General features: G+C 40.2%; 2 protein-coding genes across 2 annotated transcripts in view; one reads left to right on the top strand and one right to left on the bottom strand.

Moving 5' to 3' along the window:
- Positions 1-20,977, top strand: part of LOC134842792 (ATP-dependent 6-phosphofructokinase, muscle type-like) — a 480,347-nt gene that overhangs the window by 148,943 nt on the left and 310,427 nt on the right. The gene's annotated exons all lie outside the window — the stretch shown is intronic.
- On the bottom strand, positions 1,545-18,749 carry LOC134842415 (probable E3 ubiquitin-protein ligase HERC1). Its single transcript, XM_063858741.1, has 2 exons — positions 6,563-18,749; positions 1,545-3,097 (listed from the first exon to the last, which is right to left on the bottom strand). Exons 1-2 carry the CDS (start codon positions 18,725-18,727, stop codon positions 1,778-1,780), a joined length of 13,485 nt encoding a protein of 4,494 aa, XP_063714811.1. The 5' UTR covers positions 18,728-18,749; the 3' UTR covers positions 1,545-1,777.

Genomic DNA, 20,977 nt, shown 5'->3' with positions numbered 1-20,977 from the left:
TTTTTACTGCGGCGGATTTGATCGTACGACCAGGCTATTTAGAGTCCTGTTCCAGCGTCTGCGTTACGGCCCTTGAGAATTTACTAACTCTAGTCACAAAAAAAGCAGCTACATATACTATAAAAACTGCCAATACGATGCACCAAAATGGAACCAAATACAATTAGACTCAATTTTGCAAGTAATAGTTTGGAATATAACAAACAGAAGGCATCAACGTTAACTTTGCATGTAATAAATAGCATAATTCCACATGCTGAAATCGAGTTTTAATTATTGTTCTGTTGTTTGAAACAAATCGGTTCATTTGATGAATTAAACATAGCCAACTGAAAGTTGGAAAAGAGTAATGAACGCAATAAACAGAAAAAAAACGCTAAAAAAATCCCAACTTTCGAAATTTAAAGAATAGATGCCCTCTAAGCTCCTTGAAATTCTAAAAAAAAAAGCTTGTAATTAGCGCTTTGTTGATAACATCGACCCAACTTCAAAAAAATGAATCAAAAGTTGAATTTTTCGTTCTACTGGAAATTCCACTTTCGAAACAAGAAATTGTTTGTTTTTTTTTCGCGCCTTTTCCACGTTCGTATTTGTGGAGTGCTATTTATTTAGAATTCAGCAGATGAATTTCAACTGAACTCAAAAAAGGCTTACATACATAAGTGCAATCATAAATGCATTAATATGTATGAATGCACATCTGTAGTTATTAGAGCATTTTAAAACTCATTCCTGAAAAAAAAAATCACCAAGACCTATACAAAAGTCTTCACTACGCTCATTACTCTGAAAAATTTATTAACTGTATTAATTTAATACTAATAGAATGTCAAAGTACATGCTATCAAAAAGCCATAAAGAAGCCACCAAAAGTGGCAACAAGCTTTGCGACTTTGGTTGGAACGAATTAGTCGTACTATTACACTACTCTCGCTAAAGCCGGATAGTGTAAATACAGACATGCTTAATCAGAACATATTTGCTTACGCAAAAGATTCAATTGATTTTGTTAAACTATCAGTTAACCCAAAAAAAACAGAGCTTACCAAGTAAAATAACGGAACCTTTAAGCATTTTCTAGTTTTCTAAAAATAATTCTTGCGCGTAAAAAAAACAGGCCAAATTAGACATCAAAGGACTCACTGGTTCAGTTACTTAAGTTATAGGCCTGAAAAAAGTTCCTTTTGATAACGCATGCGTTACAACGCAATAGTAGGAACAAACATAATAAATTGCGAGCTCACTATTGAAGTATGTGAATATTCTCGTCGGAACAAACCAGAAGCTCGAATGATTAAGTGCGATTTTCTTCTGTTACTTGCGAAGTAACATCGGAAAACACGTGGACCAGAAATCCAAAACCTGGAAAAATCTTGCCGAATTAGTCACTCATAATCTTAATAACACCTCAACGGGGCTTTGTGCGATATCAATTTCTACCCTCTAGAATACTAGACGATCAACACACACACGGCAGATTTATTGATGCCAAAATTTCTATGACTCCATTTTCACTTAGAACTCATTTCATGCTAGAAAGAAAATTGTTTTACAATTTTTCAAATTTTCGAAATTTTGCTTTTTAATTGCTATCTAAATTTCAAACTTATCTAATAGATACACTGTCATTCTTAAATTTCACTCTATTTCAATTTGAATATAGGAGCTTTAAATTTTTTGGAATACGAAGTTTTCTGAAAGTATTGAGTACTCTTATTAAAAGTTTTGTAGTTTTGCCATAACCAGATCGAAACCAGTTTCTATTCAAATGTAACATCTAATCGCCAGATGGGAGAGTCTGATAATGAAACGTTCGTCTCAGTCGTGCTGTTGAAGTTGGCTCCTGGTCGGATGGGTTGAACAACTCGGCCGACTGCTGCTCAGATCCAACGACGACATCCTCTTCTGTATCCGAACTCACGTTAATAGCTCGAGGACTGGGAACTGACAAGGGCGTCGAAGGGTCTACAATCGATGGCATAGGGAACTGTTCGAAAATGTTCGCGTTGTTGACCTCCAGATTGAAGAAGGCATTACTCATAGCAGCTGCTCTTAGAACCCTTCGCATTGGATCCCGATTCAACATGTGGTTGTCCATGTCTATTGTCTGACAGTTTTTGATCGCGTAGAGGAGTTTATTTTTCATAACTTCCTGACTTGAGTACCCTGGTAACCTTATTTGGAAGAAACACGTTTGCGCTGTTGGCAATGCGTCAGTTTTATCGTTTGCGAAATAAATTATAAACCTTTGTGACATTTCATTAACGTTAGCCGGAAGTCGCGATCTTCCCGAAACAAATCTGAGAAACAGAATCTTTTGTTCATCTTCGAAAGATTCTAGAATGTTCCAGAACCAAACTATGACCTGAGTTTCTTCGTCACAACCTCTGTATTTCACAAACTTTCGCAGAGCTTCAACATTGACTGTTTTTGATCCGCATATATATTCTTCAAGAGCGGTGTGAGTCATCAGCGAAATGATAGGCAGGGGTACTATACACCCCATACCTTCTCGAACTTTCTCGATTTGCAGTGAGAACTCATTCAACCTATATGACAACACCTTGGCTACATATTTGTCCCTGGTGTTTAAGTTCACGTAAACCCAATGGCTCGCTCCGTTTTTCTTGCTTGTCAGCGAAACTGATTCTCCATTAGCGCTTTGACATTCGTTGAAGTTAAACGGCATCAGATCTTTGAAGTTCTCTTCGTTCACTACACTTTCATCCAAAGCTAGCAAGTTGTTTAAGATCGAGACGTAACATGAATCGACCTGCTGCAAGTCTTCGATAGTCACTTGACATCCCGCAAGTAATTTCCACATGATAGGAGCCAGTTCGATCTCAATGGGTTTCCTCGTTCTCATTGCCACTCCAAATAGAATTCCTAGAAACTTCAGCTGTTCCGATTGTTCGGCAGTTGTTGCTTTTGGGTTGAGAAGGAAGGCGTCTCGGTTGTTTCCTGTCTCAGCAATCGAGTTTGGTGTAGGGATGAGGAGGCCGCACATCAGTTTCTGCTGGATCTCTCGCACCATCTCCCCCATGATCTCGTCAAACACTCCACCTGCATCGTCTGCTCCTTCCCCAATAAGTGTCACCTACAATACGTAGATACAGTACAGAAAAAACGTTCTGCGTTTAACAAATAGCACGTGACTCGCTTTAATAGTGTTTTGAAACATAATTGCCGCAAGTGGAAATTGTTTTTTTTTCCTCATGACAACCAAAATTTTTTATGGCCATAAAATGGCAATATTAAATGCGACCCTTAAACGGTCCAACATTTAACTATTTTTTGGTTTAAACACACTACCCAGCAGAACAGGAGACCAAAGGTACAAATTCAACAAAATTGATGGCAAACAAGTTCGACAAACAGGTGGAGCACCACTTCTGATACATCACAAACATAACCAACAGACAGTTGGTAAAGTGTCAATAAAGGCAAGGGGACTTTTATGGACCTTAGAGCTCTTTGAGTTTCAACAATATTTCAAGTCTGACACTTCTTAGATACAAACTTGATACAAAACTGAATATGAAAAAAGCATATATGAATTGTGGCATTCATAAGTGCATTAACAGATGATATTAATAAGTGATTAATAGCATCTTTAAAAAATGAAAAAAATCCACACAAGCTATATAAGTGACATCACTATCTTCATTGACACTTGCATTCAACCTGGCAAATCAACAGAAAAAAATGAGACAAAAACAGCGCAGTCGAAGTTTTTTCAGATGTGGAAAAAAACTAGATCTACCAAATCAAGTAGTCAGATTTGCATTCCGTTAAGTATACTAAAAAATAAAATACATTGTCCAAACTATAAATCGCCCAAGTTTTTTGCGTTGTTTCATTTTCGTAGTAGGAGAGCGTAATTTGTCTCCCGTTTAGTATATTCATTCGAATTGAACTTGAAAAAACCACATACGAATTGTGGCATTCATAAGTGCATTAACAGATGATATTAATAAGTGATTAAGAGCATCTTGGAAAAAAAACTAGATCTACCAAAAATATGATGGTCTCGATTGTCTTGAACCAAGTTGATTTTCAGAAAAACATGCCTAGCACAACAATTTAATGTTCAAGAAGCATCAAAACAAAAATTACGAAGTGGCAACAGAGCCGAACAAACTTGAGCAGACTACCCATAAGCCCCAAAAAAATTTTCCTTTAGAAAAATCAAAAAGGGTCCTCGATCTATAACACACTATTTTTGCGCTCAACGAACGACACAAAAGGAGGTAAGTCAAGTACGCCAATTTAATTTAAGTAAAAAAAAATTCAGCCAATTAAAAAAGATAAAATCTGAAATTTTACCAAATCAGCCAACATAATCATAGACAAAAGACAACTGGAAAAGTCAATGCACGCAAGTAAACAAAAAAATTAACGACTCATTTCTTTTGAAAAAACCTCAACTTCCGAATTATAAAGAATAAAATAGATGCCTTTAAAGTTTGAATATCAAGAACAATTTATGATTGAAACTTTTTTATTTAATTAGCCCACTTTGAGAAAAGTGGATCAAAAGGTAAACTTTTAATTCCGTTGGGAAATCTGAAAACGAAAACCCACTTTCGAAAATAGAAGTCGATCACTTTTTCGTGATCTTTGAGCTTTCGCTGTTCGATAGTGGAGTTTGCCTTCCTTTTAACAAAGGAAATAAACTGAACTTAAAAAGAAATCAAAAGTCAAGCCGCGAAAAAGTGAATTTGAGCCTGAACAAACTTGAAGACTTCTCCTGAAAAAAATCATCGCGAGCTATATAAGAGTCTGAACTACATTCATCGACTCTCAAAAACTGTTTTCCAATAGAAACACTATTTAAATTGCAGATATGCACAAAACATGTCTCTTGGCTGACAAAAGCAGATTTGTGAAAATGATTCAATGAATCTGTTAGACAAGTTGTTTATCAGGAAAAAAGTCTGTTCTGATTTGATAACGCAGTATAAATTTAACTACCGCATGACTCGCACCTACGGTGCTTCAAATAAATCGTTGAACAAGAAAGAGCTTCCTAAAATATCTACTAAAACAGCGATATTTAATACAACCGCGAAGATGAACTGCGCTCATCTATCAAGAGTTTCTATTTCATAAAAAAACGCCATAACTCAAAACCAAAAATAATTTGAAGAGATAAATTTCGGGGGCAGATTTGCTACCCCATATTGTTCCTTGACAACATACCACCTAAGGATTAAGAATTTCAATTTCTATTAGTTGTTTTCTCGGGATTTTTAATACTTTTTTTATAAGGCTTAGATTTAAAAACAACTAACTGAAATTGATATTCTTAACCCTAAGTAATTTTTGAAAAAGTATTTAAAAAACCCTGAAAAACGCCATATCTCGGAAACGAAAAAGATTTAGGCAGCAAAAGTTTAAGGCCGGATTCGTACCCAGACAAAACCCCACCATAAGCGTTGAGAATTTCAAGATCGGTTAGTTTTTATTACTTAGTTTTTTTAAGAATCATAAAAGCTGCCACATATCGGAAACCAAAAGTGCTTGAGCAGTCACACTTAGAGAGCAGATTTGCATCACCGTTGACTAACTCACAGGACCCCGTCTCAGGGTTGAGAATTTCAAATTCTGTTAATTTTTTATCAAAGTTTTTGAGAAAAAAAACTGAAAAAATGATTAAAAATCGCCCCATCCCGGAATCTGAAAGAATGTGAGCAACCACACTTGGGCGCAATATTTGCGACCCTCGAGTTTACCCTGACAGCACCCCACTATAGGGTTGAGAATTTCGAGTTAGTTTACTATTTTTACATCTAAGTTTTTAAAAAAAAAACGAAAAAATTATGAACTCTCAAAAATCGAAGGATTTGAGCAGTCATATATGGACGCCAGATTTGCAACCCCTTAATGTAGCCTGACAGCAGCGTACTATAGGGTTGAGAGTTTCAAGTTCGGTTAGTTTTTTATTTCTTATTTTTTTTGAAAAAATCATAAACAAACGTTATATCTCGAGAAACAGAAGGATTTGAGCAGTCATATTTGAACGCCGGATTGAAAACCCCTGAACTTACCCTGACATCTCCCTACTATAGGAATGAGAGTTTCAAAGTCCGTTAGTTTTTTACATCTTATTTTTTGAAAATAAAAATGAAAAAATCATAAAAAACGCTATATCTCGAAAACCAAAAAGATTTGAGCAGTCATACTTGGGCCCCAGATTTGCAACCCTGAATGTAACCTGACAGCACCTCACTATAGGGTTGATAATTTCATATGAGATTCGTTTTTTACATCTTAAGCATAACAATATACAATACAGCTTAAACGTGCAAAAATTATTTCGTTAAACATGCAGAAAATAATACGTTGCTTAAGCATGTCAACACATGTGCTTCTTAAATATGTGCCAAGTGAAACGCCAATCAACTGATGTATAGATAGACCGACAAATTGATTCTGAAAGAAAAATAACTAAAATCAGTGCCAACTTAACCTGAAAGTTGTTTAATCTTCAGTCAGTCGAAACTATACGCTCCGAAGTCATTGGAGTTAAATTACCTCAATATTTTGATAATCAACTCACTTTCCAAGCCCTCGAAGGTAGTCTCAACTGCTCCACGTTGAAAGCCAAGACCTGCTTGCACAGTTGTTCAAATACCGAGCTACATTTGACCCCATCTGTGCAAGTTTCCAGCCGTCTCACGAACACCTGGGGTCCATGATGGGCAGATTGAACACTTGTTCTACTTAGACATTTGTTCAACAACATACTAGTCAGCTTCGGAGAAATCAGTCCTTTTAGATTGTCGAGTCTTTTCGCATCGAGGGCGAATGAAAACAGACTCAAGTCAAGCGTCGGCCTTAGTTCCACAATTCTCCATGAATTGTGGATCATCTGGGTAAACTCATTCAGGTATTCTAATCGATCCCTTATTGATCCTATAGAACTTGTCACCAAGCTGTCGTATTTTTCTGGGACGCCTTTCGGATTTCCAAGCATCGGCTGAAACGAACAGCGTCCATTCGGCGACGATTTGCCTGTCGAAAAAGATGTCCAGGCAGCGCAATGAGATCGTCCAGCACTTATTTGTCTTATCCCGGGAGGCACACCTTGAATTATCACGGGATGCTTAATAAATTCCGGGTTCTTTCTTCCCAGTTGTCCGCTGCTATTATTTCCCCATGCGAACAACTGTCCGGTAGCGGAAAGCGCTAGGACATGTTCGGGTCCGACCGCGATATCCTCGATGAAGCTGTGAGACAATTCTTCAATTTCTTCGGGAGTCGTAATCAGCCTGTCACGTGCTGTTTTGAGACCACTGAACTTGGTTGACCCACAAACATATACTTTTCCAGTTTCAGATAGAAACAGAGTAAACTGTTGACCGCAGAGTGCTTTCTTGCAAACTGTGAAAGGAAGTTTCACCAGTCTCGGACTAAGGTGAGCAGTTGTGGGCATTCCTACTCCTAATTTCCCGTTCTCGCCGTCACCAAAGGCCCATACTTTATGCCCACTAAATGACAGACATACTGTGTGATTTACCCCGCAGGAGACGGCTGCTATTTGTTCGTTTCTGAGCTCTCCTGCAATTCTCTCCGGGTACTTTTTGTTCGTTTTCTGTCCAGTTCCAAGCCTTCCGTAATCTCCATTTCCAAAAGTGAACAATTTTCCATCGCTGGTTACTACTGCGCTATGTTTCCATCCACAGCTGACGTCGATCACTTCTTCACGTAGCAGTGCTTCAATTAGTTTTGGAATTCTTTGGCGATCTGAGTTGCCGTGACCTAGTCGTCCGTAATCCCCGTCACCCCAACTGTAGACCTCTCCCGATTCCAATAGTGCCATCGAATGTCCATCGGATCCAGTTGACGTTGCCAATTTAGTAACCACAAATCCAGACAGTGTTGATACCGGAGCGAGTACTCGACTGTCTTCCGAAACTCCGATTCCAAGTCTAGCACTGGTTCCCTCTCCACAGCCAGACACTGATCCGTCATTATGAATTACAAATGTGCAGTTTTGCCCACATACAACTTGCGTTACATCATTGAAAGATGATTTTACAGGTAACTTGGTGTCTAAAAGGGGTTCCGTTTCGGAAGGAACAGGAATATCTACCAGTTGTCCAAAATTGGAACTTCCCCACATATACAGCTCACATTCGCCTCCAAACTGCCACTCTTGACTCCTCGTTGCAAACCAATCTACAATTTGCTGATCCATACTCCAACTGAATTTAGCGTCCGGGTCCAGTTCAATCCTTGCCAATGATTTGCTCCTTTCCATCAGCCGTCGGAACTCGCGGAGCCATTCCCATTCCGGAACGGGGAGTTTCCTAGCCGAGCTTTCTGGACTGCTATACTTGTAGCACCAGGCTTGATCCAGACCTAGCTGACATGCTAGGCTCAATAACATTTTCAGATAGCCGGAGTAAATCAGTCTATCGCCCTGGTTGACAGCAGACGTTTCTGATTTCTTCTGGTGACACAAAGTCTGTTTCAATCCAGCTAGGAAAGTCTGGAAGTAAGTCAGTTCAGAATAGTTTGTGATTCCATTTTTGAACAGCACAGCTCTAGCAAAACACACATCTCTCATTTCGCTCAGAAACAAATCATTTGAAATTCTCGCACAATTGATCTCGTTTGTATCCTTCTCCATAAAAAGAAGTCCATCATTTAGCCAATGTAACTTGATTATTGGGTTCTTGTGCGGTATCGTCTGGATCAGAGTTTGGTCATAGACAGAAAAAATATTAACCAACCCCGATTTACACCCTGAAGCTAAAAATGCTCCATTTCCGCTGAATTGAAGGCAGGAAACGTTTTCATTATGGCCACTGAAAAGGCAAATTTTGATCACGTTTTTAGTGGGCTGTCGGGGAGTTTTATTCGACTTGTCTTTAGTCGACTTCTCGTCATCCGTTTTCACCACCTCGTCCGATTCATTCGAAGAACTTTCGTCTGAATCCCAGCATGTGGATTTAACTTTCGACTTCTCCGCTTTTTCCAGTCTAAAGAAACTGGGCTTCTTTTTGACAGGTAACTCTAAAGTTACTTTCCATATGGCAACTTGACCCGATCTATGCCCAACAGCGCAAAGGTACGATTCAGTTTTCTTCGATGCCGACAGCTGTTCTTGATGTTGAAAGTCAGGCCCTAGTTTATCACTTGAATGGAAAACTGAACTCCATTCAAACTTTGTTATTTCATCATCAACAATGTCATGTTTTTCTACAAGTTCAAACTCGCCGTTACTGAAAACGCAACTATTCCACGCGGCCGAGTCAGCCCATGCCAAAAGGGCATTATTAGTTGTCCATTTGACACTTTCGATTTGTCGTTCACAAGACGATTGTAGTTCGAAACAGTTTTCATTTTGACATTCTGCAGCTTCATTCAACTCATATCTTCCGATAACTGTTCCATCGCTGTATGCACAGATGAACGGAATAGATTGGCCCCGACATACTATGTGAGTCACGGGACGGGGATGGGCAAATGTTTTCAACTGTCGAGGCGGTGACACAGTTGTTCCGCAGATTTCCACTTCAAACAGAGACCCCGTCTCGGTTCCGAAGTAGACAGTCGCCGTTTTGATCCCAGCGGAACCTTCCAGGAAATCCTTTTCCTCTGGAAACGCTACACACGTGATCAAATCTTCAAGAGTTTTCTTTAACATGTACGTACTTGAGTCTAGACCCACGAGTAGAGTTTTTCCATATGCCGCACACAGAAACTTTTGGTTCACGCTGCAACATAAGTGGCTGATTTGCACGTCTTTCGGTATATCTTCCACGTGAAATATTTTGTGTAGTCCCGTGGAGCACCCTGGCTCTTCCGGTGTCAGCATAAGCTTGTGAACTTTTATAGAGTTTGATTCAATTCCAGTTCCAGAGGTGAAAAGCGAGCAGTTATTTTTCCCATCTGGTGATATTGTAATGTCATTTATTGGTTTCCTGTGGAAAATGACGGAATAAACATCCAATTTTGGCAGGTCATTGTGATGATCAACATGGACGTTATGGTTAACCTTGGCCAGTTTCAGGACTCTCAAACTTTGCAGTAGTTCTCTTAGAACCCACTCTTTTTGATCTGAGGGAAACTTGGATGACAACAAGCAAGCACAAAAGTTGTCCAATATACTCATCAGGTCCTTGCGTTGCATATTGCCTTCTATTTTCAGGTTAATGTTGAAAATCCGAACCAAATTTTTGACTAACTCTACATTCGAAACTCCGTAATTAACAGTTGAAGCCAGATCCACCAGACTGCTCGACAGTTTTGTGAAGAAAAATTGATATAATTCGACTGATGAGGCGCACATGTTCGCAATATACTCGATCGTTTTAGCAGACGAAACAGTTTCTGAGAAGTGAGCTCCAAACTTGGCGGAGATTTCAACTGGCACATTTCCGGACACCAACACCAGGTAGCTCCACAGCGTTTGAGGTTGGTTCAGAAGGTAGTCGCCGCTTTCTGGTAGTGAGATTGCATTAGAACGTTCTGCAACTTCTGAAACTGATTTTTGGGAACTATCGACATAAGCCATCATTGTACGTAACACCAAAGCGTTCTTAACTCTTGCAGTTAGCACGTTGAAAATGTCTCTAACATCACATTTGTCGAAGTAGGAATACGCATCTTCGTGAGCCGAGCTTTGCTCGTTTTTTGTTCCCTTCTTCTTCGACGTTTCTTTTGCGGGCTTGCCAAAAAGCTCTTTGAACCCCATTTTGTCCGCCCCTTGCACTATAACCGGATCTGCGTGCCTTCGATTGGGCGACAGGCCGATATTCCTTCGGCACACAGCAACTTTCGACGACTTGCATGCAGTGCGACAACTTTCATTACTCGGCGAATGAGAGCTCGAAACTTCATGCGGATCAGCACTGCGTCTCTCTCCGTTTTGTCTGCAAGTGGTGCAATAGGCAAACCAATATTTTCCTTGCATCTTTGACCTTCTCAGTCTCCCACAAGTATCTATGCACCTACCACCGGAACATTTCCCGTTTGAATTATATAGCAGACACTCTTGCACGCTTTTGCACCCGTGATACGAAACAGCGTGCTCAAAAAAGTTATCAACTCTTGTTTCGCAGAATTCACAGTATGCAATTGAGGATGAAGAAGCGTTCGCCATATCTTCCAAGAAACTTCCCGAAATCCCGAATTGGTTCAACGTCGAAGATTCGTCGTCACCTTGTTGCTGAATACGACTTCGTTGCAACTCCTCCAAAAACTGAACATCCTCATGTAGCGTAGAATCATGCTCAAGTTGCGCATCGTCAAAGAAAGTCGGCTCCCGTTCGCTATATCTTGGCCTGGGAATTTCTGAATTTCCAAAAACTCTGCGCGACAGTAAACTTGTAAAATGAGAAGGGTTCGATGAGCTTCCCTGTTGATCTGTGTCATTTTGGTTTCTTCGTCTTTCCACGTCGTGAACAATGCGAACTCTCCTTCGTCTCAATTCATTCGAAACTCGGTTCTCTACACTTGCTCGCGCCATTGCACTCGCTTCAGTTGATGTTGTAGTCGGCACTACTGGAGCCATACTTCCCCATGGATCCGTCCACATCCAAGGAGACAACATCGCCAATTCGGATTCCTCGCCTTCCCCGAACAAGTCATCTATACTAGGAAGTGCACGTGCAGTTGTTCGACGTGCCGCTAGAGGTTGTCGCGACGCCTCAGCCTGTTGTGGTATAATTGTGCTTTCACTTTCAACACTCTCTGAGTTTTCGGTTGGGTTTTCCAGCAACCATGTTATAATTGCGTTCAACTTTACCGACCTGGAGATCGACCGAGATGCAACAATTGGGAGCGACCGCATCGCTGATCGGATCCGGTTGGTTTCGAAGCCCATTTGAGTTAAGGAAGACATGATCTCAGTGTCGTTCAAATACGACGACAACAGCGTCGAGTTGTTTCCTTCCGAAGCTGTCGGAGCTCGAGGCAAGGGTGGAAAGCGGACGTAGCGATTGTCTGCGTTCGCGTTCGTCGTACTGGTGTCGGCTACGGGGTTCCAGAAGCTGCTAATCGAGTTGTTCAACAAACTTCTTTGCAGGCTGTTGGGGAATCCTGGGAGTATCGGATGAACACATGCTTCTGAGAGCGAGCTGAACGACAAATTGTTCACGATTATTGAGAAATATTTCTTGAAAACTTTCTTCATCAGCACGTGACTAATCGTTAGCAAATCGAACTTGGCGCTCGTTTGACTTTGACACGCATCACTGTTTATACAAATGGTCATTAATTTCTTCAGAAAGACGTTGTACTTTTCATTTCCAACCAATTTATCATTCTGGTGCAAGATGGCAAATGCATTGTGAAGACTTTTCATAGCTGCCGTTTTAAAGCTCAAGTGTACTAACGAATCTTCAGCAGTTATGACCGCGTTTTGTGTGCTTTCATTCGGAGCGGAGGAGTCCAGAATTTCGATTGCTTCTTGAATTGCCGATGATGTTTCCGGATCTAGCACTTGCGACAGACTGGATATCTGGCATGTCCTTGTATTACTCTCCTCGTTTTGTCGAAATGCGGTCTCTTTGTTTTCAAAATTACAGAGTTCCAGCAGGACTTCTAGCCTCTCAGGGGTCAACTGGTCGACCATTAAGCTGGCTTGTGAGCCTTCTTTGAATCCTGCACTTGCCAACTCAAACGCAGAGGTCGGCATGTTTTTCACGCTGAAGTTCTGTTTGCTGTCAGCTCCGGCGCAACATGCCATTTCGAAGCTGTCTGGAATCCTAGCGCCTCCTGAGACTATTAAATTTTCACCAGTTGATTTCTCTATGCATTTTCTCCCCACAAAATATGCATCATTCAGTCCTCCAATCACAACTAGACTAGACCATACCTCATTTTCCATCACATTTGCAGTACTCGACTCCAGAAACTTTGCCGATGATTCGTTCAAGGGATCGAACACTTTTGTTTCCACAGCTTGCCTCCAATTGGGGTTTACGTGTATGCTCGAGATTAATTCTCGAATGTTTTCAACTGATGCTACAGCGTCTGGTGATAATGCAGCCTTCGGTTGCTGGAACACCGGCTCTGAGAGGGGGCATATCTGACAAAACTGGATCTGTGTAAGCTTCAATTTCTGCCTGCAACTTTGCGTTGAGTGGAATATTACTACTGGATAAAGCGGTCTGTTAATTTTGATCTCTTCGAACGCAAGCTGAAACGGGTCCCAGTTTTTGCGCACATACAGACTTCTCGCATCTACGTCAAACACAAATGTAATCAAGTCTCCTTTTCCGTATGGTTGCAAGTTACTTGCTGCCGCACTCACAGGAACCAAATTTCCCGTAAAGCTTCTATACAGCCAGGAAAGACCTTCCAATTGTCCTTCGTCGAAAAAGTTCAGCTGAGGCTTTTGTGAGATTCCTAAACTGATCGACTCCGTGCTTGAATTTCTTTCGTCTACAACCTCAATTTGCCACGAGAAACAGCCGAACGTCATTGGACAATTCACCATGTAATACGCAATGCTAGGGTTCGTTCGGGTAACTTCACGTCTGTCTGCAGTCAGAGCACATCGGTTGTTATTTTGAAGTGCCGCCTTGAACCCGCAGTTTTGAACCTCCATCCATTGAGACTTTTTGCGGACCATTTTCTTCAACGACACGAATTTAGGCCATGACCAACTTTGCACGCTAATGCACGTCAGAAGTCGCGAAATGATAGTTTCCTTGGTTTCACGGGAGAACTCTTCCGAGTACTTTTCCATGAGCTCTTTAATCACAGTCAAGACCAGAAATTTAAAAGCTGCGCTTGTTGAGTAAACTAACATGCTTGCGTCTTTTTTGCAGTCTAGCAAACAAATAAGGCAGTTTATTAGTTTTTCAGCGTAGTCTGAGTTGACAAAGTTTTTTAGTGTCGCCAGCTGAAAAGTGAAGTAAATTGTTCGATACATTTTGCGAATCATGATTGCATCTACGTTGAAGCCGACTTTTCGGAACAATCTTATTTGAAGTTGCTCGTCTTCTGTTCTACTTGATTCAAACTCGTCAATTTCTTCCTCGTTGTCATTTGGATCGTGGTTGAAATGCTCAATTTTCTGCGTCGCAAACACTTTGAATCTATCCAGAATCGAACTCAAAACCGATTCTTCAAATTGTGAGCAATCTTTCCACTCGTTTTGTGGGCTCATGACGGTTGATTCCAAGGCCCATGAGAAAACAAGCGGTAAAGCAGTTGCAGGGTCATAGAAATCTTTCGGGAATTCAGGTCCCGATCCCAATTTGCTGATCACTCTACTAGTGAAAGTAGACCAAACTATCGGCGGGATAATGTCACTTTTCTTCGACAAACAGTCGAGGTCTATCAAAACATACAACATTCCCAGAGTTTCCTTCTGAGTCATAGATGCGCCTAAACATAGCTCGGCTATTTCATGTTTTACTTCATCGGCATTACTGTGCATTGTTGCCGGCACTAAATCGATGCACTCAGACGCTGCTTCTGGAAGCAGGGGGGATTGATGACCACCCAGAATCATTCCTCTAAAGAAAAGCGAACTGAGGTTGACCTTTTCATTCGCGAACAAGTCTTCTGTTTTTGAGGACGATTTCGCATTATCCATTACCAACTGAATCATTCGATTAATATTTTTCAATTTTCTCAACTTTTCTTCGGCTTTCTGCAGTCTAGATTCGAACCAACTTTTCAAGACGTCGAATTCACTTGTGATGTCGTATGCGACAACCGACTTGTCCTGCAAGATTTCAGTCGTCAACGTTTCAAAGAAATCGCAAAGTGCGCTAGTTTTTGTGACATTGTCACTATCACAACTTTTACTTTCATCCAATTTAAGACTGGTTATCATAGTTATGACCAAACTAGTAATTCTGCAGATCGCTCGTTTGAACGACTCGCTTCTTACAGGAGTTTTAGAACCTTCGGGTAGTGACTCCACTGGCTCCAATGATTCTGGAGATTCGTTTTCGACCTGCACAGCCTGCGCCGCATTCATCTGAAGAAGCTTCATTCGTAGATTGAACACGCTTTTGTATGCTCTCTCCAACACTTCTCCCTCTATTTTTTCAACACATTCTAACTCGCAGAAACTAACCAACAAAGTGATATACGCTTTCGAAACTAAGTTCAAATGTTCATCTTCCAAAATAGTTGATGACCTCCAGTTTTTCTGCACCGCGTTTTGCATCATGTGCTCGTAAAACTTAGAAAATCGTTCAGTAACTGTTTGTGCAACATCAGTCTGAGAGAAAACTTCCGAATGCAGGAAACTTGTAGAAGAATCATCCGACTCTGACGTGTTTTCAGAAGTTTCCAATGCAGATCTTATGAAGTTAGTTCCACTTTTGATTTCTAAGCTCGATTTTTCTGAGACCAACTCATTTTCAAGGAGTGTGAAGTTTCCACTTTTCACTATTTGATCAAATACTTTTTTCAGCGATTCTTGGTTTTCAACTAAATGAGGCATTGGTAATTTGCATTCATCGGCTTGATGATTCCTTGAGTGAGTCATGATTCCCAGATAAAATGCCGCAGCCAGTTCGAGATCTTCCACTAATTTGAGAAGCACCGAAGTGTCAGAAAAGGGACCCGAACATCCCAAATTTTGAGTCCAGAGTTTGCAACATTTCAGAACTTGGACTAACTTTTCCCAAACAGAATAGAACTGCGTGGAAAGGGTAAGACAGCAATGACAGCATTCGGATACTATTTCGAGTATAGTTTGTAGAACTTTATCATGACTCACATTCACAGGTATTTTTTCAAAGTTTTGGAGGACAAAATTGACATGTTCGTTGAGAAGATCCAAATTTTTGTGGTCACCCATTGAACACAAAGCGTGCAAGTTCATGCTCAGAACTTTGGCCAATCTCGACAAATTGTGGCGTATAAATCGTTGGAAACTTTCACAATTCATTGATGAAGAGTTTTCAGGTTGACTTGAACTATTGATAGCCTTGAAAACTATCTCTAGCACCAGTGTCGATAAGTTGATCGCATCTTCAGTGCAATTTTTGAAATAGTCCTGAAGATAGATTCTATCTTTGTACAAACTGTCAACTATTAGAGTCATTTTCAAAGACTCTGAAGTTTTCAGCTTGGCGTTTGACTCGCTTTCGTCAATTTTGCGCAAGCAAGAGCTCAGTATTTGGCATTTGTCTTCAATTGACGAAAACAGTTGCTCGAAGCTGCACAAAACCAGTCGTTCTAGGTAGTCTTTGAAATCCGTTTCTGATTGGTCGAAAAGATCCATGAAATCAAACAGGAGGTCACGCAGTTCAATTTTGTCCTGCTGCTCGAACGGTATGCAATTATCGGACGAAAATAAGAAATACATGAGCTTGAAACAGTCCTTAAACAAAGTCACGTTTGGCTCCTCTTTTGCTGGTTCCGTTCTATCTTCAGTTTTGCCATCACTTGCTGTTGTCTCTGAGCTCAACGCATGAACGACAATTTTCTTCAGTGCTAAAATCTGATCGCGGTTATTGGCCGACGAGTTTTCGAACATTCGCTTCAAAATAACATCTTCGTCGTCGTCTTCCAGAACCTCATAACAAGCAATGCTATGAGCCGTTCCTGCACTTACATGTCTAACTGTGTTCATCTTCACATTTGGGACTATAGTCGGAACAACGACTGTGTCACATGTTAGATTACTAAGACACTGACCCTGCGAATTCGATCCCCAAGCAAATGTCACGCCAGTTTTATTGACTGCAACTACATGCTCAGCTCCAGCGGATATATGTGCAATGTCTGCCAGTGACTGGACGTTCCTGAACACCGGGTAAACCCTTTCCGGATCCCCGTGGCCGGTTGCAGCTCCTGTTCCACATGACATCACTTCGTATTCAGCAGTGAGAGCCAAACTTGCAGTCGAACTACAAACTATCTTTCTGATTTCAAGGCCGCATAGTTTCTTCACCACTTTCGGTTCGTTTACAATTGAATCGTGCTGCACATCAGGTTGGCCCAGACATCCTTTGTTCTGTCGGCCAAATGACCACACTTTGTTAGCATCTATCGAGGTCACAAAAGTGCACAATTTGCCACATGCAACGTCGCCAATTAGAGACAATGACGTCACTGGCTGAGGTGCTCCACATGAGAGACAGTCTCCGTGGCCTAATTGACCCATGCTTCCAGCTCCCCACGTGAACAAAGTGCCGTTTTCAGTCACACATGCACAGTGTTTGTAACCGGCCGAAATCGCGACAACCCGTGTTTTATCCAAGTGGCCACGAATGATGCCAGGACTCAAAGATGACATTAGGTTGTCGCTATTTGTTTCCCAGATTGACTGATTTGATAATTTATAAACATCTCCCGTGGTTGATAAGAACAAAGTGTCGCCCGTCGCTTGATTCATCGAAGTACTTGCTTTTAAAAAGCATACGTGATTAAACATGCTGGCTTTGGGTTCAACAGGTCCAATGATTCCTTTGGAATCTTCACTCAATCGTTCGACCCAAAGCTGACCTCGGAAGTCGATGTAAAAATTGATCGAATTTCCGGCATGCGCTCGCAGACATCCATTGGTTAGAACTTCAAAATTTGCCGTCAAATTCTCATTATCTGTCCCGTTCCCCCATACCGTTAAATTTTGCTTCATTTTTGGAACAGATAAGCTTGGCTGGGACAGCTTAAAAGCTTTTGATGCAAGACAATGCATTATAAGTTTTATACTATCTTCCAAATTTATGCTGTCTTCTACCGAACTTGAAAGTGCAAGAATAGTTTCTGGTTTTGCATCCGAATCCGCAAAATACTGCTGACATATTCTGTCAATTCTTGATTTGCCCATTTTAGCCTTTCTGATTGGCTCGCTCATTGTTAAAATCAGTAGAAAAATTTCCAATAACTCTGTGGTTGAGTACTTGAGTAATGCAACATTCACCAGAATCTCGACCGCCATCGCTATGCAATGAGACGAAATAACTGAGGTGTCACTTGTAGCCGATATCGAGAGGACGAACGTTTTTAGGAACTGACAAATTTCAGCTAGGCAATCTTCACTTGCTTTTAGGAGCCCAGTAGAAGGCGCGAACACTCCTGAGGGCAACGATCCAATGATCTCCAAGGCCGCCTCCATGACATCAATTCCAGCTCCTGAGTAGCCACCGGTTGAGGTAAGTGCTGAATTTTGAGACATGTCATGTCTGAGAAGGCTTTTCAGCAGAGCTAGAAAAGATTTCACAGCTACTCTGAGTAACGCCGAGTTGCCGTCTAATTCTCGTCCAGTAGTTGCACACAAAATAGACTGGTTTAACGGGTCTGTCGCTAACTTTCGCATCAACGCCACGTTTGCTGCGTCATTGCAAGACTTAGACTTCGAAGTAAGGCTAAATGTAGCTGACAATGCATTGATTCCTGCTAGAGTCCGTTTGTACAATATGAACTTTGCGATCAGAAAATCTTCCTCATTGGTATATGAAAATGTGTCACATGCGCTCAGAACATCATTTTTCAGTCTTTTAGAAACCGTTCCATTTTTGATCTGAGCCTTTACTTCATCCGGATTTGCTATCAAGTGCCACACTTTGTCTTTTGTCAAAGTCTGGTGAGTTCCAAAGGCGGCGTCCGGTTGTCGCTTCTCGAACAACTCGGGAATTGTTGCATTGGTTTCATTGCAAAGTCTGTCGTAGTCCTGCTCCAGCGATTTGGAGGAGTTGTCGGCCGACCGGAGCCTTGCCCAGTACTCGTCATGTTTCCTCTCCTCACTCGAGGAGAGAAAATCAGGTGATAATATGTTAGATAGACGAGTCTCCATCCTTAGTTGAATCTACATGATTGCTTCTGAAAAAAAAAGTAATTTTCAACATTAGATTTTCTGACCAAGTCAACAAAAATGATGTCATCGATTTAAAATATCCCGAACTCTTCATTTCAATTCTAATCTTTGAAGCTTTGTAGCAGAGTTTCTATCAAGAGTCGAAATGGAGCTTTGCAGCTCTAGTGATACGAAGAAGCCTGAAATAGTTAAGCAAATTATTAAATCTGAAAAATTTAATACAAATTCATGATGCAAGAAAAAGATTTAAAAACATCCAAGAAATCAGAGCAAACTAAAATCAAGAATAGCCGGTTACTGTACAAGTAGCACAGAATGTTCCGACAATAGTCTTTAAAAAATACAAGTTTTTTTTTCAAATTACAGACGTTTTTTTCTGCGTGGTGTGATAAAAGGATCTAAAGGTAAAACTACAGCTTAGGCATACTCGACAGTAAAAATAAAACAGCCAAATTGGACAGCAATTTTTGTTAGCATAATGACAAGAAAAAAATTTTTGCTGAAATTTTTTGAATTTATGAAATTTTTGATTCTCAAAATGGCGTTTACAAACTCCAAACACTAATATACTTGAGTAAAACTAAAATTAGGCAGAAATATCAAGTAAAAACGGCTTAAAGTAAGAATAAATAAGCTAGAAAAGTTTCAAAATTTTTAAGGTCGTTCGAATCACGACGGAAAAGGCTTCAAGATGATATATCACTGGATCCATACCGAGGAATATTTTGGGTACCTGCTTTTGCGTGGAAGAAAAAAGGAAAACTAAAACGCATTTTTCAAATGGTCGGATCAGAACAATTTGAGACATGTTTTCAACGACTAAGCGCAGTAACTAACAAAAATCTGAAATAACTACACAATGAATGAAAATCATTAAAGCTAACATCTATTTTTCTCAAAGTTGACAACATAGCCAACAGAGAGCCAATAGACCCAGTGAACAGAAAAAAAATGATGACTTATCTTTTGAAAAAAACCGACATTTTAAGAAAAAAAGATATGCCCTCAGTGTTTTTAACAGGGAATTACACAAAACCTATCAGTATTGCTGTACTTAATACTGTATCAGGGCATGTTAACTTGTCAACTGCTCTTGTTGAATGTTTTGCACAAAAGGATCAAAATTTGCAAAAAGTATCGGAAACTCAAACTAAGGCTCATAACTTGGTCAATCATGTGCTTGTTCGGCTGCTTTTTCATGAAAAAAAAACAGTACGGTGAACATCTTAAAGCTTAAGAAGACTTCTCGTATTGATGAAATAAGCAATATCTTCCTGTTAAAAAGTTGCTTTGTAATTGTTCCTTACCTAAGCTATTTTACAAAACTCTTTTAACAATGTTTCTCCGATGCAATGAAACACGCGAAAAAGTTGGCATACAGAAAACAGACAGCAAACTGAATTTGACTAACCATCGCCCTATATCACCTCTAATTGAAAAAGAGTGCATGCCAGATCAAATAACTACCTTAATCTGAATGAAGACAAAAATTTACTATGAGTGACGCTTTGGCTGAATCAACAGAAAAAATTAGACTAGGCGTTTATCGGCATAAAAACGTGACTTTTAAATGATCTGAAAAAAGCATTCGATACACTTGATCACGGTTTTCTCTTGAGCTACTTGAAAAAGTTAGAAATACTTCAAATTGAAAGCAAGAACAATGTGGTCATGCTTACTGGAAATCCGTCCTCGTCCGTCCTTTTACACATACCAATATTATGCACAAAGCATCTTCTTATTCAATTTTTTATGTTTGCGGATGGTACGAACATGGCTTGTGATAGCTTCAACTTGAAAATTTTCACGTTGATTTGTCGAGTCTAGCTTTGTAGCTTCAATCCTATAAGCTAACCTTAAATTCCGATAAAACAATTACTTGTAAAAAAAAAGCGCTCCCGATTTCTTTGTTGAGCTTCAAATGAAGTTTTAGACCGTGATTTTTTATGCAAACATCTAGGTGTTACTGAAGAGAATAAGCTCTGTTTTCTTAATCATATAGAGAAAATCAAATTAAAATTGGGTCGACGTAGCGGTGCGATATAAAAATGAGACGCTCCTTACCAAATGAGACCTTTTGATTAAGTACTTTTTTGAACTTCAAACCATTGACACAATTAGCATTATTTGCATATAGAACACAAATTATTTTTCAGTAAACTAAACTTTGATGGGTCGAAACGAAAATATGAAAGCATTACCAAAAAATTTTTGCGCAAAAAAAAAATT

Source organism: Symsagittifera roscoffensis, chromosome 3 (assembly GCF_963678635.1).
Source record: "Symsagittifera roscoffensis chromosome 3, txSymRosc1.1, whole genome shotgun sequence".
Lineage (NCBI taxonomy): Eukaryota > Metazoa > Xenacoelomorpha > Acoela > Convolutidae > Symsagittifera > Symsagittifera roscoffensis.
This window is presented reverse-complemented; position numbering and strand designations above follow the sequence as displayed.

Coding starts and splice junctions, on each gene's coding strand:
- LOC134842415 (XM_063858741.1), bottom strand. CDS start 18,727: ATGGAGACTCGTCTATCTAACATATTATCACCTGATTTTCTCTCCTCG. Junction 3,098..6,562: donor TACCTTCGAGGGCTTGGAAA/GTGAGTTGATTA, acceptor TACGTATTGTAG/GTGACACTTATTGGGGAAGG.